This window comes from Suricata suricatta, chromosome 10, assembly GCF_006229205.1.
Source record: "Suricata suricatta isolate VVHF042 chromosome 10, meerkat_22Aug2017_6uvM2_HiC, whole genome shotgun sequence".
In the NCBI taxonomy this organism is placed as follows: domain Eukaryota; kingdom Metazoa; phylum Chordata; class Mammalia; order Carnivora; family Herpestidae; genus Suricata; species Suricata suricatta.
Genome location: NC_043709.1, coordinates 30,526,051 through 30,541,602, shown reverse-complemented (window position 1 = coordinate 30,541,602; position 15,552 = coordinate 30,526,051). Strand labels below are relative to the sequence as shown.

The following is a 15,552-nucleotide window of genomic DNA, read 5'->3' as shown; positions in this document are numbered from 1 at the left end:
GTGTGGGTGTGGGTAGGTGGGGAGAATGATTTAAATCTTGATCCAAAGGCATATCAGATACTCTAAGGGAATCAAAGAGACTTGGCTATTCACTACAAGTTATTTTGGTTAAGAATCTTTAGTTTAGGCTTCATTTCTATTTTCTTTACAAATACCTATTTTTTAATAATAGCTTCTTATTAATATGTATTTAGGATTACGGAAATCTTAGAACTTCTGCCTGGCTAAGACGCATTGGGTGAAGACAGTTTGAACTTCCCTGGCCATTTAGAATAGCCAGTGGTTACAAGTTAATTCTCCAGCTCATGCTCTCTTGTTTAGTTTATAGATTCTTTAAGAGGTAAGCATGGCAAATACCTTTCTTTAAGGGAGCTATTCTTGGAAAGAATTTCAAAAGGAAATAAAAGGCACTGTTGCCAATATGACCCAAAACTTCAGAAAATATATTAAAATAATGAGCTATATTTGTGAAAATTAAAAAATAAATTTACTCTTTAATCCTATTTGTTTTGTCTGGTATTTTTTTTGTAGCTCTTGTTTGAGATTTGTAACAATCGATAAATATAGTGAACTCTGCAATGTTAAGGTCAAAATATATCATGTGACTCTAGGAGTTTTTAGGATGTATACTTAAAACTCAGAGATAGGATTCATAAAATTTGTTTCTAACAGCTATTATCATGAAACATTTATACTATTATAATTAGATAAAATTATTTAATTACCTTCAAATACTGCTTTTCTATATCTGAGGTTTTGAGCTGTGTCTCTAAATCTTTTACCTTTTCCGTTACTTGATCAGGATCTGCCAAAAAAAAGTTATAAAATTTAGACTCCGCTTTTCTCCGCTCTAACAAAAGATTTATTTTAGAGAATGTAAGTAGAAAACATAAGAAACCAGAACCTGGAAACTATGGTATTTTATGGCTGGAACACTTTTCAGACTGAATACTGTAATGCTACCTCTCTTAGGTACTGTAATTCCACAGCAGACTATGAGAAAAGGAATATGCTAGGTAGTAGACGTGTAGAATCAGGTTAATTTTTACATGGAAGAAATTATTTTCCAGAGAAAAAAATAGAGAGCCAGGAAAAATTGTCAGGTACTCAAAGTATAGTAGAGGAGTAACTAGACTCAGGGAGGGGGCTACAACCATAGCTGGCCAATGCTGCTGATACCCAACAGGGTGGCTGTTCCGTGTAGGTCAGTACACGTTTACTGTGTACTTACTGCATGAAAAATGTCCTGGGCAGATGGATAATAAATCCTAATACTGTGGTTGGAAAACATTAAGGACACAAATAGAGCACAAAGGCTTTAGTTTAATTCTTTCCACCCCCCTCACCGAGAGTTAACAAACTAATTTTATAGTGAGAATCAGTGGACATGTAGGATTTTTTATTTAATTGCCATCCTTGCTAGAAACATTTTCTTTAAACACTACATATATGTCATATTTTGTAGCCACTGAAGGGTAAAATTTGAAAAGTAATGCTCAAGTTTGCAAATATAATGGGCAGCAGACATTTTCATGAATGACACAGGAAGCATCTTTTTATTAAGGTTCCCTTGGAATGGTACCCTAATTATAAGTTGGAGCCAAAAAATATTTTCCTCATCTTTTCCTTTGGGAATAGTCAGCAGAACCCATATTCCTTTGGAGAAAAATATTTTTCAAAAGTTCACTCACCTTCGTATAAAGTGCTAATGATTTTTTATAGAGTTGGTTCTTAATCACTGAGATGCTGTATGGAGTTGATGGTCTTAATGGGATGCTATATGTTATAAAGATTAGTAATGAGATAGTGCAGTAAGAGCGATTATTATGTATAGCACTTCCTGAAAGTTAGCTTAATGATAGAAGCTTGATATAGAAGGTGAATTCTATTCTAAAGGATTACACCAATTAATACTTGAACAATATATGACTATTTTATACAGCTTTTTCAATATTCTCCCATGTATTCTGGTAGCTACTTTGTGTTTAAATAGTGCCTTAGAATGCCAAGACAATTTTGGTTTGATTTTGAACCTTAACAAGTCTTTGAAATATAATAGGTATCCTTACCGATCTCCTTTAAATAGATGAAGAATATAGGGTTCAGAAATTCCCTCTCAGGAAACTGAGGTTTAGAGAGAACTAGCCTAATGTCAACAGTATTAACAAATCTTGTGCTAGTCTGGTCACTAAGCTGGCTGCTATAAAATCCTCTTATGGGGCGCCTGGGTGGCTCAGTTGGTTAACTATCCGACTTCAGCTCATGTTATGATCTCACAGCTCGTGGGTTCGAGCCCTGCATTGGGCTCTGTGCTGACCACTCAGAGCCTGGAGCCTGCTTCAGATTCTGTGTTACCCTCTCTCTCAAAAATAAACATTAAAAAGAAATTAAGGGAGCCTGTTGAAAGAGATTGACATGACCATTTTTAGTTGCCTCTTGGCAGTAATGCAGTTTCTGTCATCAATAGCAGGGAATGGTGAGGGGCTTGGAGTTTCTCAGATTTAGGTTTCATGCCGCGTCTCTCACTTCCTAGCTGCTGTGATCTTGTTACTTAATCTCTTTAAGGTGAAGATCACAGGTGAAATGGAGACACTGGTACCCACCATACAGGGTTATCAGAGTTAATATGCTTGTAAAGCACTTAGCACAGTGTCTGGTACAATTCATACTTGATAGCCCATACATAGTAGCAACAAGAGTATGTGGTAGAATACTGAAAAAGCCATATGAAATAATCAGAGATTGTTCAGGTATAAATTGGTATAATCCTTTGGAACAGAATTTGCAACTTCCTTCAGGCTAAATATATAATGAACAAATGATTCCTGTTTAAAGTGATGTTCTAAAATAAAAAGTCAACATGAACAATGAATTAGTGAATACTGTACCATTACTCTTAGGGAAAATGTACACACAGATACCTAGATCTCATGTAGATGATGACTTTAAATCCTGGAAACAACTCATCCTGGTAGATTCTCTTTTGTTTTAAAAAACAGAAAAAGTTCAGAAGTGTCAAGTGACTCCTGAGGCTGCCCCACTATTAAGTGTCAGAACTGAGCTGTAGACCCAGTCCAGCCGGCTCCGGAACCGGAGCTTCTCGCCCGAGGCTGTACTGCCTCGTTCTGTCCTGTCACTTCGTACTGGCTCTCCTCTGCGACATGAGAGCTGAAATAAGAATGCAGAGCTTTATCTTATTGGATCTCCTCTGGAAAACATGGGTCAAAAGTTAAATTTTTCAGTGCCATGTAACTTCAAAAGCACCAGGAGTACTGGTTTTGGGCGTTAAAAGTAAATTTTAGTGAGTGACTGAATTTACAAATACAGAATCTGAAAATAATGAGGATCAACCATTAATTGTGTGCACACAATTAATATATATTTGTAATGCATATATCATGTATGTATACATAGGCACATAGCAGAACAATTAATCACTTCTGAATGGAAGCACGTAGAAGGCTAGACTGTTTTGCTTTGTAAGAGGAAAAAAATATAGCCAGTGTTTACTATATGTAGTTTCTAAGTTAATAAAAAGATGACAGCATTTAGAAGATAATGTTCAGAGGCTTAAAGGGGCCTATACTTAGAAAATAGAAGCAACAGACCTAGTATTCATTGCTTAGCACTGTATCATGATTACAGGTAACACCCATTAGAACACAAGAAAACTTGAGCAATGCTACTAAATATTATAAACAACAACTCAAAGGACTGAATGGGAACATTATTGTTGGAAGAAGGAAAGAGAGCCCTAAAATCCTGTACCAGCAATTTAATTTTATAAGAAGACAGTCATCAGAAATCTGAATAAATAAAAAAGGCAAACCCTAATTAAAGACTTGGGTTAGCTCACATGCTAAAGTATGTTATAAAATACCTTACCAGATATGGTGCTTTCAGCTTCTCTTTGGTCTTTGTTAACTTCTAATTGATGGATTAATTCTGCCTTTTCTTTTTCCAGCTGTCTATTAGCCAATCTAGAACACGATGATTATGTGTTAAAACAACAAATGCCAGATGTGCTTCAGAAAATATAAGTATTTCTGATGAACTGTGTGATGTACATTGCTTGTAACTTGCTGATACTTTTTAAAAAAGGTAAACATCTCTTCATTTACTCTCACTGTTGCAGTGCTACCATTCTCAAACTGAGATCATAGAATGAAAATTCTTCATGTTTCATAAAGTCTGATCTGATGTCATTTTTAAGAGTTTTCCTGTTGGAGGAACCTCATGAGAGTATTCTACACCGAGCCCTGAAAATAAATCATTTTTTTTCTTTCTTTCATTAATATTTACCTTTGGGCAAATTAGGATCTGGTTTACTCTCCCCTCCCCCCCCAGCATCTTTTATGTAAAAGAGTAATTGGCATTAGAAGGGTGCAGTAAGACTGACAAGCCTTTTAGGCTTCATGTGTGAAAAATTCTAATCTCTAGATATAGCAAACCTGGTTATATCAAAGATGTTTTTAATGGTAGTCATAGTAACAGATAATGTACCTTAGAACTTGAAGCGCCCGTTGAAGGCTTTGCTCTGTCTCGGCACCTTCAGGAACATGTTTGAGAATCTCAATCTTGGGGCACAATGAAAAGTTAGAAAGCAAAGTTTGATATGGAAATACAGGGTTTTAGAAGGACATGTATTTTCAGTAAAGCATCTTAAAGTTGGATTTTCCAAAAGCACAGGAGCACATATCTATGGTGTTCTAGTCACTAATCATTCAATAATTACGGAGTACTGCTTGCCCAGACACAGAGGATAGAGTAATGTGCCAGAGGAAGGAAGGACGATCAAGAATAACAACTCAGGGTAAGAGGATGGAGAACCACGGAAGGTAGATGAAGGGCTAAGGAAGGTCTGAGGAGCATCCGTTTCATCAGAGACAGGGAGTGATGGGAATATTTCGGTAAAGAGTATTCTAAACAATGTGTGAGAGAATAGCTTGTACTAGACAGTGTTGGAGGTGCTGAGATGTCAAATTGGAGGTTTATTTTGAAAATAAGAGCTGATGTTATTTAATGAAAAAGATGGGGTGTGAAAGAAGGAATTTATAATAATCTGAGGTTTTTGGCTTAAACAAATGTTTGAATGGTGGGACCATTACTTAGAGGGGCCTTCTAGGGGAGGAATTGGTTAAAGAGTTCTGTTAAAAAAATTTTTTTTTAAAGGTTTATTTTTGAGAGAGAGAGAGCATAAGCAGGGGAGGGGCAGAGAGAGGGGGGAACGGAGGATTTGAAGTGGGCTTTGCACTGACAGCGGAGAGCCCCATGCAGGGCTCGAACTCACGAACTGCTAGATAATAACCTGAGGTGAAGTAAGGCACTTAACCAACTGAACAACCCAGGTGCCCCAAGAGTTCATTTTTATATAAATAAGATAATGCCAAGGAGTGGCTTGAGATGTAATGCATTGTTTTCTCATGTAAAGAAAAATTACTTGCTTGTTGTTCGAGGTCTTCAGTGTATTTCTTAGCTTTTTGTTCCCTCTCTGTCGCTTGTTTTACAAGCTGTTTAAGATCAGTAAGGCTTTGCGTTTTTTTGGCAATATCAGTTTCCAATTCTTTCAACTTGGTTTCATACATTCTAAAAGTAAAGGAAAATAGTGTAGACATGGAAATAATTCTCACTGATTTAAAAGCCAGTTCAAGTTATTGCACTAAAAATAACAGACTATATTATATTGCTTCTACTAGTCAAATCTTTTTTACTACTCCATATTTATTTAGCATCAGGTGACAACAAGGGATAAGTATCCCTAATTAATAAACCAATTAAAATAGAGGATTTAGGTGTTTCCCAAGGTTATAAACAAGGATGGGTCCTGTTCAATCACTATCAAAAAGATTACAATTAGTATTTATTCAGTCACAAAACAAATAGTGCAATTCGTCAGATACAAAATTCTGTATTAATTGGGTAGTCTCAGAAATATACTTAAAGATCACAGATTAAAGCAGTTCACGCATACATCATGTATACCCACACAGAAGCAACAAAGTAAGGTATCCAGGTAGAGCAAAACCAAAAGGACACTATTGGGAGTGGAAAAGCATGCAAAAGCATGGGTGAGAAAATGGCATATGACAAAATCTGAATAGATCATAACCTTTAAAGAAATGACCAATAATTAAAAAAAAATCTAGACTCCAAAAGAAAATTTTAAAACACTGAAGCAAAATGATTTTTTAAGCCTATCATACCACCTTAAAGGGAGACAATGCTTATAATATTTAAACTTTCCCAGAGAAAGGAAAAAGAATGCTTTGGTAACAAAATCAGGTAAGGACACTATAAGAATAGAAATTATTATTTCAATACCTTCAAATAGTTTTTGATAAATCTGAGAAACTATGGTCAGAAAGGAGAGTTCTTAACCTGACAGACTCCACCAAAGGGGTGAAACACCAGAAGCTTACTCCTTCGCTTCATTCATCTCTCTGATCACCCCATCTGTAATGGCTCTGGCATCACCTGGCCTGTCTTAGCAGCCAGTACAAGGCCTGATAACAACAGATGTCACTGGTCTGTTGAGCACCTATGAAGACTGCAGGCATGAGAGACACCTAATGTGTCATGGGCCCCAAAGACATCTCTAAACACTTAACTGAGGTGGACGTATAATCCCAGCTGCAGATCTTAGCAAGTTTTTTTGTTTTGTTTTGTTTTGTTTTTTGGATTTAGGGAGGCTCTTGAGGTCAAGGATCAGACAGAATTAGCCTTCACTCCGTCAAGTCGATTCTACAGGATTTACAAAACTTTTTCCATTTACTGAAGGCTTACCCTATGCTCAGTTACCTGTACAGTGCACAGATTAAAAAAACACAAATTATGTATAAGGCAAAGTCATCTTCAATTATGTTAACTATCACCCCTCTCAAATGCTTATAAACCCTTTTCACAGTAATAATCTTTTCTGTAGCTTCACAGAGCCCTTTTTAGGAAAGGAAAGACAAGGACGATCATCTCTTTAAATTAAAAAATAAAAACAACACTTGAACTCACAGAAGAGATATAATTTATTTCAGGTCACAGTGAGATTAGGTATTTCTAAAGCCAAGGAAACCACCTGGCTCCACTGGAACTAAAGTCAGCCTTTTAGAGATACATCTAACGTGAGGCAGAGTCTGGCACGTACTATGTACTGAGCATATTGTCTGCTAAAAAAATACCAGAGTAACTCAATATTCTTTGAGTCTAACAAGTGATTGTAGAAGGAAATAAAGGACCAACCAAGAAGTCAGCTGATAAGAGTTGCTGGCTGAGTACCTTCAGCTGGGGTCCAGGCAGACCAAAGAGACCCCTTTTCCCTGATAAGATCACCCACTTACTTCCTTTTACCCTCACACTAGCCCTTTTGGAGTTGAGAGAGCTTGGGTGGGAGGGGGAGAATGGATTCTGAGCACTCTCAATATTGTGTTAGGAACCACGGACCCGTCTCTAGGTCCTGCCTGGCCATCTGGGCTGCCCTCTAATCGGCCTGCCTAACCTTCGTCCTTAGACTTGGCCGACAGGGGAAGTACCGTGCAGCAGACCAGGCGGGACTTGCTGTGGCCTCCCAGCGCTAAGGCTCCCATCCCAGCTGGAGTGATGGTGACTGCTGATCCACCCCTCTAAATTGAAGGTAGACACTGAAGGGGAGCCTAGAGATGTGTGGACATAAAGAACTCTATGAATATGGTAAGAGGAAGATGAGTTTGCCTTGGGGCACCTGGGTGGCTCAGTTGTTTGAGCATCAGACTTCGGCCTAGCTCATGATCTCACCGTTCAGAGTTCGACCGCCCATGTCGGTCTCTGTGTTGACAGCTCAGAGCCTGGAGCCTGTTTCTGTGTCTCTGTCTCTCTCTCTCTGCCTCTCCCCCCACTTGCACTTTCTTTCTCAAAAGTAAATAAACATTAAAAAATAAAAAAATAAAACAACAAAAAACCCCCGATGAGTTTGCCTTTTGAAATGGGACCAGCTAATGTAAAGTACACAAGTTCATACAGAATGAACGTAATGGGAAGACATGGGTCGGATCTCATTGGTTTCTGGCTTCTATAGTACTGGAAGCATCTGCTTAAAATTGGAAATGAGAATGACACCACAGCCTTTGATGGATTCCAATGAGAGTCATGAACTACCCATGATGAAAGTGACAATACACATGAATCTTTACTCCTAACACCTCTTTGACAGCTACAAAGTTTATGTGGCAGGCAGGAAGCCCACATGCAAGAAAGGTTCACAGGATGGGCGAGAGTCTAGTGCCAGAAGGTAGAGGCCACTGAGACACTGAAGATGCTGCCGAATTCATCTGTCAGGGCTATTTGAAGAACATGTTTCCCACAACAGAAGTCCAAAATGACAGCACAGCCCAGATCCAGTCTGCCACAGGTTGTGACAAGACAGCTGAATTATGGCTGGCTTTTACTTGAGGTAGAAAATCTATAATAGACAATGCAGAAAAATATCATGCAGAAGCTGAGTTGTAGCCGGAGAAAAGCAGCCCCCAGGAGAAGCCAGGCGCCATCTCCCCAGGCTCACAGATGACAGCTGCTGCGTGGTGGCCGCCCAGCTCCGACCCCTCCCAGCCCCAGCTCTGCTCTGTCCATGCCCTGCCACCCACGTCCATTAAATGTCTGAAGGAAGAAGAAGCACTTTTACGGTCCTGGCGCTGCCCAAAGTATCCTATTCAAGCAACACCCAAACAACTCATCAGGAAAGAGCGTGCTTAATCAGAGTAGTGTCCTATTCTTTTGACGCAATGATGGCGGCATTGGAACTGATTAAACTTTGTGAAGATTATAAATTATCTGTTCCTACCTTGTAACAACGATTGACTTCCAGCTCTTGCTGTCAGCACCTTCCAGCTGCGGACCTCTACTTTCTGCCAACTGTAATCTCTTACCAGTCTCTTCTAGTTGAACTGTCATCTTCTCATTTAGTATCTCTAAATTATTCTTAGCTATCCGCAATTTCTCTGCAGCTTCAGTCTCCTATCATTAAAAGCTAATTAGTACATGCTGACAAAACAATACTGTTCTCATACATGCAATATATTCAAAATTACCACCACAAATTGCAAAACAAATGTAACCTGGAGCTCTAAATGCTGATTAAAATCTAATAAAGACCCAATGTTTCATTTACTCTAAAATAGCAGTATGATCAAAATAATTAGAACAACAGATCACGTAAACCAGGTTAGAAAAATACATTTACAGGGCACGTGGGTGGCTCAATTAAGGGTCCAACTCCTGATTGTGGCTCAGGTCATGAGCTCACAACTGGTAAGATGGAGCCCCACTTTCGGTGCAAAGCCTGCCTGGGATTCTCTCTCTGCCCATCCCCGACCCAGGAGCTTGTACTCTCATAATAAGTAAACAGTTAAAAAAAAAAAAAGAGAGAGAGAAATATATTTGCAAGTTATTTTACTCTAGTGGTTGCTTTAAATTTGTCATTTTTGAGGCACCTGCATAGCCCCAGTCAATTAAGCATCCAACTTTGACTCAGGTCATGATGTGTTTTATGAGTTGAGCCTCACATGAGGCTCTGTGCTGACAGCTTGGGGCCTGGAGCCTGCTTCAGATTCTGTGTCTCCCTCTCTTTTGGTCCCTCCCCCACTCGTGCTCTGTCTCACTCAAAAATTAAAAAATAAATTTAAAAAATTTAAAAAATTTGTTTGGTTACTTTACATTTGTCATGTATTAATATGTTGTCTTAACACACTTAAAAGAGGTTTTGTTTTCACTAGTATTTGAGAGGCCTAGCTATGATATGTATAATATGTACCAGAAATTAGTTCCACTAGTAAACATTCATGCAAAGCACACTACCACTCTGGCCTCACAGTATATTCAGATACTACTGTAACTAGTTTAAAAATCTCAATTTCAGCTTACTCACTGAATCATCCATATAAATACCACCACCACACCTAGTTGTCTGAGGCAAAATATATTATGCAACTTAAATAGAAAGGGATCCTACTGTATAACATAACAGTTTCATATATTCCTTACTCTACACCAATCACTGTTCTAGGCCAAGTGCACAAATATTATCTCACTTACGTCCCACAGCAGCTCTGTGAAAGAGATACTTACTATTCCCAACTTCATAGACAGGGAAATCGAGCGTCAGAGAGGGGCTGGCAGCTTGTCCTTGTTTCTATAGCCAGTAAGTAATGGAGCTAGGATTTGACTCCAAGATGTGTGGCTTCTATAATATACTGCCTCTTAATTTTTTTATTTTCAATATTCCTCATAGTGAAAGGATGGCAGCCATAAAGATACAATTCCTAAATCTCTTAATATCTACTTTGCTTTGAATAGACATTTTCATCAAGTTTTTCCAAGATATATTAATATAAAAAAGTAATTATAATCAGTAAAGAAAATCATACTTTTTTAAGTTCTTTACGAAGCCTTTCATTTTCAGCAACAATTTTCTCTGTGCCTTTGGTTTTGGACTCATAGCGCATGCTCAACTGACGTCCAAGATGAACTTTAAGTTTTTCTAATTCAGCCTAGTAAAAAATAAATTATACATTATCAGAACAAAGAAATAAAAGACAATCCTACAAACTCATAAAACTTAAACCGAAGCAGTTTTAGAGATTATTTTTGATAGAATTAAAGTTTTCCCTTTTGTACAGGTCATCTAGAGAAGAGGTTCCCAACCTTGGCTACACATTAGAATGAGCTGATGACTTAAAAATCACAATACCCAAAAGAGCCTAATCAATGTCAGGCTTGGGGCTTAGGCATCTGTATATTTGAAAATCGACACTGGTAAGTATTTATGCTGCCAGAGTGAGAACCATTGGTCTTGAAATACTAAAATGACCAAGTGGAGCTACTCTGATTTCTCTTAGTCTTGTCTCTAACAAGTTTTTCTGTATATGTAAAACAGTTACTGCATCTCTTAAAACCATTTTAAATAGTAGGAGTATGTTTAAAAATCTTCCTTGAAAAATGGAAATTATGTTGGGGCTCCTGTGTGGCTCACTTGGTTGGGCGTCTGACTTGGGCTCAGTTCATGATCTCATGGGTTTGACCTCCCGCTGGGCTCTGTGCTGACAGCTCAGAGGGAGGGATTCCTTGTCTCTCTCTCTCTGCCCCTCCCCGGCTTGCGTGCGCTCTCTCGCTCACTCTCTCAAAAATGAATAAGCTTTTAATGGAAATTATAATGGTGAAAACATTCCATGCAAATGATCACACTGAGAAATTTAACAGAAGACCATGGGGGAAGGGAACAGGAAAAATAGTTACAAACAGAGAGGGAGGGAGGCAAACCTTAAGAGACTCTTAAATACAGAGAACGAACTAAGTGTTGATGGGTGGAGGGGAGAGGGGACAATGGTGATGGGCATTGAGGCGGGTACTTGCAGGGATGAGCCCTGGGTAGTACACGTAAGCGATGAATCACAGGAATCTACCCTCAAAACCAAGAGCGCACTATATACACAGTATGTTAGCCAATTTGACAATAAATTATATTTAAAAAATTACCTTCAATTTTTCATTTTCCAGCTCAATATTAGCCATTTTTTCACTGGTCAGTATTCCTGATGCTTTTTTCAACTGTTCGTTTTCTCTTTGGACTTTTTCAACTACTTTTTTCATTAAACCAATGGTTTTTTCTAGTTCTGGAATTGTCTTTCCACTTCTACCAGACTACAAAAGAATATGTTAACTTTGTATTTAATCAAATATCTGAGAAAGTATAATATAAAACACCAACAAGACAGGCTCATCGTTACATTCATTGCTGATTCCTAACATTTGAAGCCAAAACTTGTATTCAATTCATCATTATAATAACCCTATGTGATAGGAATTATAATTCTTACTTTATAAGCAAGAAATCAATACTCAGAGAATTTGATATTCCTAGTCATGTAGCTAATGAGTAACAGCTTAAACAGTCTAAATTTGATGTCTGTTCCAAAAAAATAAGGCTAAGATCCATAAATATACTATTTAGCTAATATTCTTTCCAGTATACCAGATTTTCTTTATACGAAAAAAACCACAAAAGAAAAGTTGTATCATTAAAGAGCTCATGAGTTATCAGATTTGAACTGCAGAACAGAGGTGATTTTCTAATTTGATTAGAAATTCAGTTTCTGTCCAGTATAAATACAAGAGACATCTGAAAAGAAAAAAAATCTAGTGTAGAGTTATCAATAAAGATAGGTCACCAATTAAGAAGTTTGACTGCTTATGCTTTAAAATAGTTTAACAGTTGAGTAAAATAATCTTATTTTTTGTATTTTAGTCAGTATTCACACTATTCAATGAATAACCTCATAATAAATAATTTTAATATATACTTTCATAATTAACTTAAAAAATCAAGTTAACTGATTTAAAACAAGTTTACTGTTTATTTTTGAGAGAGCGAGCGAGCAAGCAGGGGAGGGGCAAAGAGAAAGGGAGACACAGAATCCGAAGCAGCTCCAGGCTCTGAGCTGTCAGCATTGAGCCCAACCAGGACCTCAAACTCATGAACCATGAGATCATGACCTGAGCAGAAATCGGATTCTTAACTAACTGAGCCACCCCGGTGCCCCCAGGTTTTTATTTATGAAATGAATGTTGGGTGCTCTCATCTAGATATTTGTTCTGAGTACTTTTTCTAATAATAATTCAATATTTTCACCAAATCTGTCATATATTTAATATTACTAATTGAATAAATTTTTAAATTGATTGCTTCCATTTGTACCCCATTGCTAACATGAAAACAACAGGAGTTTAAATCTTTGGCCTGGCCTCCTCAGAAGCATTTATTCATTGTAAAAAATTAATACAAAATAACATGAGAAGAAAAACACAGGAATAAAAAACCTAGGAAACATATTTACAGAGCATTATACTAAGAAGTTGCCATGGAAATCATAAAAAGTAGTTACAAAATCTTAGAATTGGATCAAGGAGCAGTGAGTAGTTACCTTAATGAACAGAAGGAAGATTCCTAGAAATTAAATGTTTTCAAGGTGTGAAGGGAAACGCAATGGAAAAAGATGATGTGTGTCTGGTTGAAGTAAAATGCTTGTTACGTGTGACAGATGATTTTTTCATTTTCAGCTTATCACTGTGGAAATCAAAACAAATATATGGCATATTCTCACACACTCACCCCTCTAACATGGCCAAGTTTCCTCTCAACTTCTGCTTTTTCTTTTTTAAGAAATTCACACATTTCCTTCAGATCTCTTACTTGATTCTGAAAGATCAAAACAATCACATAACAGTTTATTAACATAGCTAGAGCCCCTGAAAAGGAAAGGCAAACAATTCATTTGAACTAGCAATCTCTTCAACTATATAGCCAAACTGAACAAAAAGGTCTCTATAGCAGTAAGGACTTTGAACTAAGACATATGTTGAAATGCATTAATACAAGAATATTTTATATATAATTTCAAGAAATATTTTCCACATTACTGCCTTTATATACAGTTTATTTTTTGTAAATGTTTATTTATTTTGAGAGAGTGTGTGTGTGCAAGCAGAGGAGGGGCAGAGAGATGGGGAGGGAAAGAATCCCAAGCACGGTTCCTGTGGTCAGTGTAGAGCCCACGCAGGGCTCGAACTCACGAATGTGAGATCATGACCTGAGCCAAAATCAAGAGTTGGACACTTACCTGACTGAGCCACCCAGGCACCCTCCGAGTTTTAGAACTCTGATTTTAACCATCCCATAAATGACATAAAGAGATCTTTATCCAGATAGTAGAGAGAAACAGACAGCCGAACTCATAGTATTGGTTCTAATAATGTAAAAGTCAGAATGTTCTAGGAGGACATAATTATATCATTACCAGTGGAATTAACAGATTGCTAATATTCTAAGTTAGAAAACAGAACTGAAACAATTAGCCAGAAAAAAGAAAAAAAGACTCCCATAAATAGGATGAGATTTGGAAAACCAAAAATAAACGTCTTATAAACATCAAAATGAAATTCCTAAGAGATTTCTTTCCGAATTTCTATAAACTTAAAGACTTAGTTTTTTTAAAGAAATATCCTAAGTAAGAGTGATAAATGTTATTGAAATATACCAACCATCTACTTGCCTCAGGGCTTTGAACTTGCTATTTCTGTTGTCTGGGACTCTTTCTCCAGTATCTGTATGACCCACTTCCTAACCTCTCCCCTAGCTCTCTGATAAAACATCATTTTATTAAGGAAGCCTTCTCCTATTACTTTAATTTAAACAGCAATTCCAAACACTCGCAACCCATCAACATGTGCACGTGCGTGCACACACATACACACATGCATGCACACACACCTTTCACATCAGCCATGCTTTTCTCCTTACCACTTAACATCAACGGGCATACTGCATATTACTTATTTATTATCAGCCTTTCCCACAAGAATATAAATTCTACAAGTGCAAGAAATGTTTTGATTGCTGTTTCCCAGCACCTAGAAGAGTACCTAACACAGTAGGCTTTCAATAAATAATTGTTTCATGAACAAATCTAGAAAATGTAACACTACCATAGTATTTTATGAATATGAGTTTCTGGCATCTTCATAAACTAATATGAAGAAGGAGAAAATGTTTCCAGGCATTTGGTTTCTTAACTGAAGAACATTAAATTTACCTTTAATCTTGGCAAATCTTTATTTGCTTGTTCAAGCTGAAACTTTAGTTCAATATTTTCAGATGACAACTTCAAGTTCTCCCTCTGAAGCTCCTGTTCTCTTTGATAGTGTTCGTCTGACTCTCTTCCTGTAGTCTTCAGGAAAGTAAAATTAGGGATATTTTTGTTTTAATAATAAAGTTATATAAGACACATTGGATAAGAAAACATTAGCTAAAAGGAAATATTTTTCCCTCAAAAAACATGGAAAGAGAAATCTAAAAAAAGACCCCATATAAAAAAGTTAGAAAAGAGTAATAGTTTAATATAAAATGCAAAGTATGCCTTAAAAATGTCCACATATATAATGTATCCATGTATAGTCTCATTAAGACTAAACTATGAGACTAAACACCACCAAATTCATATGTTGAAATCCTAATCCCAGTACCTCAGAATATGACCTTGTTTGGATATAGGGCTTTTTCAGAGGTACTCAAATTAAGGTCATTAGGATGGGTCCTAACCCAGTATGAACGTGTTTTTATGAAAAAGGGAAATTTGGTCACAGAGATATACATAGAAGGGAGATAATGTGAAGAGACAGGGTGAAACTGGCCATCTACAAGCCAAGGCAAAGGGTCTGGAACAGATTCTTCTCTCACAGGTTAAAGGAGGCATCAACCCTGCCAATACCTTGGTTTTGGACTAATGGCTTCCAGAACTGTGAGAAAAAAATTTGTTATGCCACTGAATCTGTGGCGCTTTGTTACAATAGCCCTAGCAAACGAACACATGAGCCTCCAAAAAGAAGTGCTTTAATTCTTTCCTCTTTCGTAACGCTCTTCTTCATTCGTTGAAAGTGATCACTCCCTCCTCTGAAATCCAGTAACACTATATTGCATTTCTCTTGGCACGAATCCACCTTGGGTTATTTTTTATGTTCATTCTTACTTCTCATTCT

General features: G+C 37.2%; 2 protein-coding genes and 1 long non-coding RNA gene across 4 annotated transcripts in view; 2 read left to right on the top strand and 1 right to left on the bottom strand.

The window, feature by feature from the left end:
* LOC115305012 overlaps positions 1–503 on the top strand; it is an 891-nt gene extending 388 nt beyond the window's left edge. The window contains exon 2 of the long non-coding RNA XR_003914723.1: positions 17–503. This is a non-coding gene — a long non-coding RNA (uncharacterized LOC115305012). The remainder of the gene's footprint in view (positions 1–16) is intronic.
* The window catches only part of C10H12orf29 (chromosome 10 C12orf29 homolog), a 17,804-nt gene extending 13,615 nt beyond the window's left edge, over positions 1–4,189 (top strand). Inside the window, exons 8-9 of one of the 2 annotated variants that reach the window (XR_003914722.1) lie at positions 3,646–3,864; positions 3,965–4,055. Coding sequence is in view for 1 of the 2 variants with exons in the window: in XM_029955361.1 (XP_029811221.1) it covers positions 3,965–4,040 (76 nt within the window). In the remaining variant the exon portion in view is untranslated. Of the gene's footprint in view, positions 1–3,645; positions 3,865–3,964 lie in introns of both variants that reach the window. The other variant, XM_029955361.1, reaches the window with a different exon arrangement.
* Positions 1–15,552, bottom strand: part of CEP290 (centrosomal protein 290) — an 85,159-nt gene that overhangs the window by 1,653 nt on the left and 67,954 nt on the right. The window contains exons 44-52 of the mRNA XM_029955359.1: positions 14,610–14,744; positions 13,130–13,216; positions 11,497–11,661; positions 10,389–10,511; positions 8,807–8,979; positions 5,445–5,586; positions 4,504–4,577; positions 3,886–3,980; positions 726–805 (exon numbers count right to left, since the gene is read on the bottom strand). Coding sequence (XP_029811219.1) covers positions 726–805; positions 3,886–3,980; positions 4,504–4,577; positions 5,445–5,586; positions 8,807–8,979; positions 10,389–10,511; positions 11,497–11,661; positions 13,130–13,216; positions 14,610–14,744 — 1,074 coding nt within the window. The remainder of the gene's footprint in view (positions 1–725; positions 806–3,885; positions 3,981–4,503; positions 4,578–5,444; positions 5,587–8,806; positions 8,980–10,388; positions 10,512–11,496; positions 11,662–13,129; positions 13,217–14,609; positions 14,745–15,552) is intronic.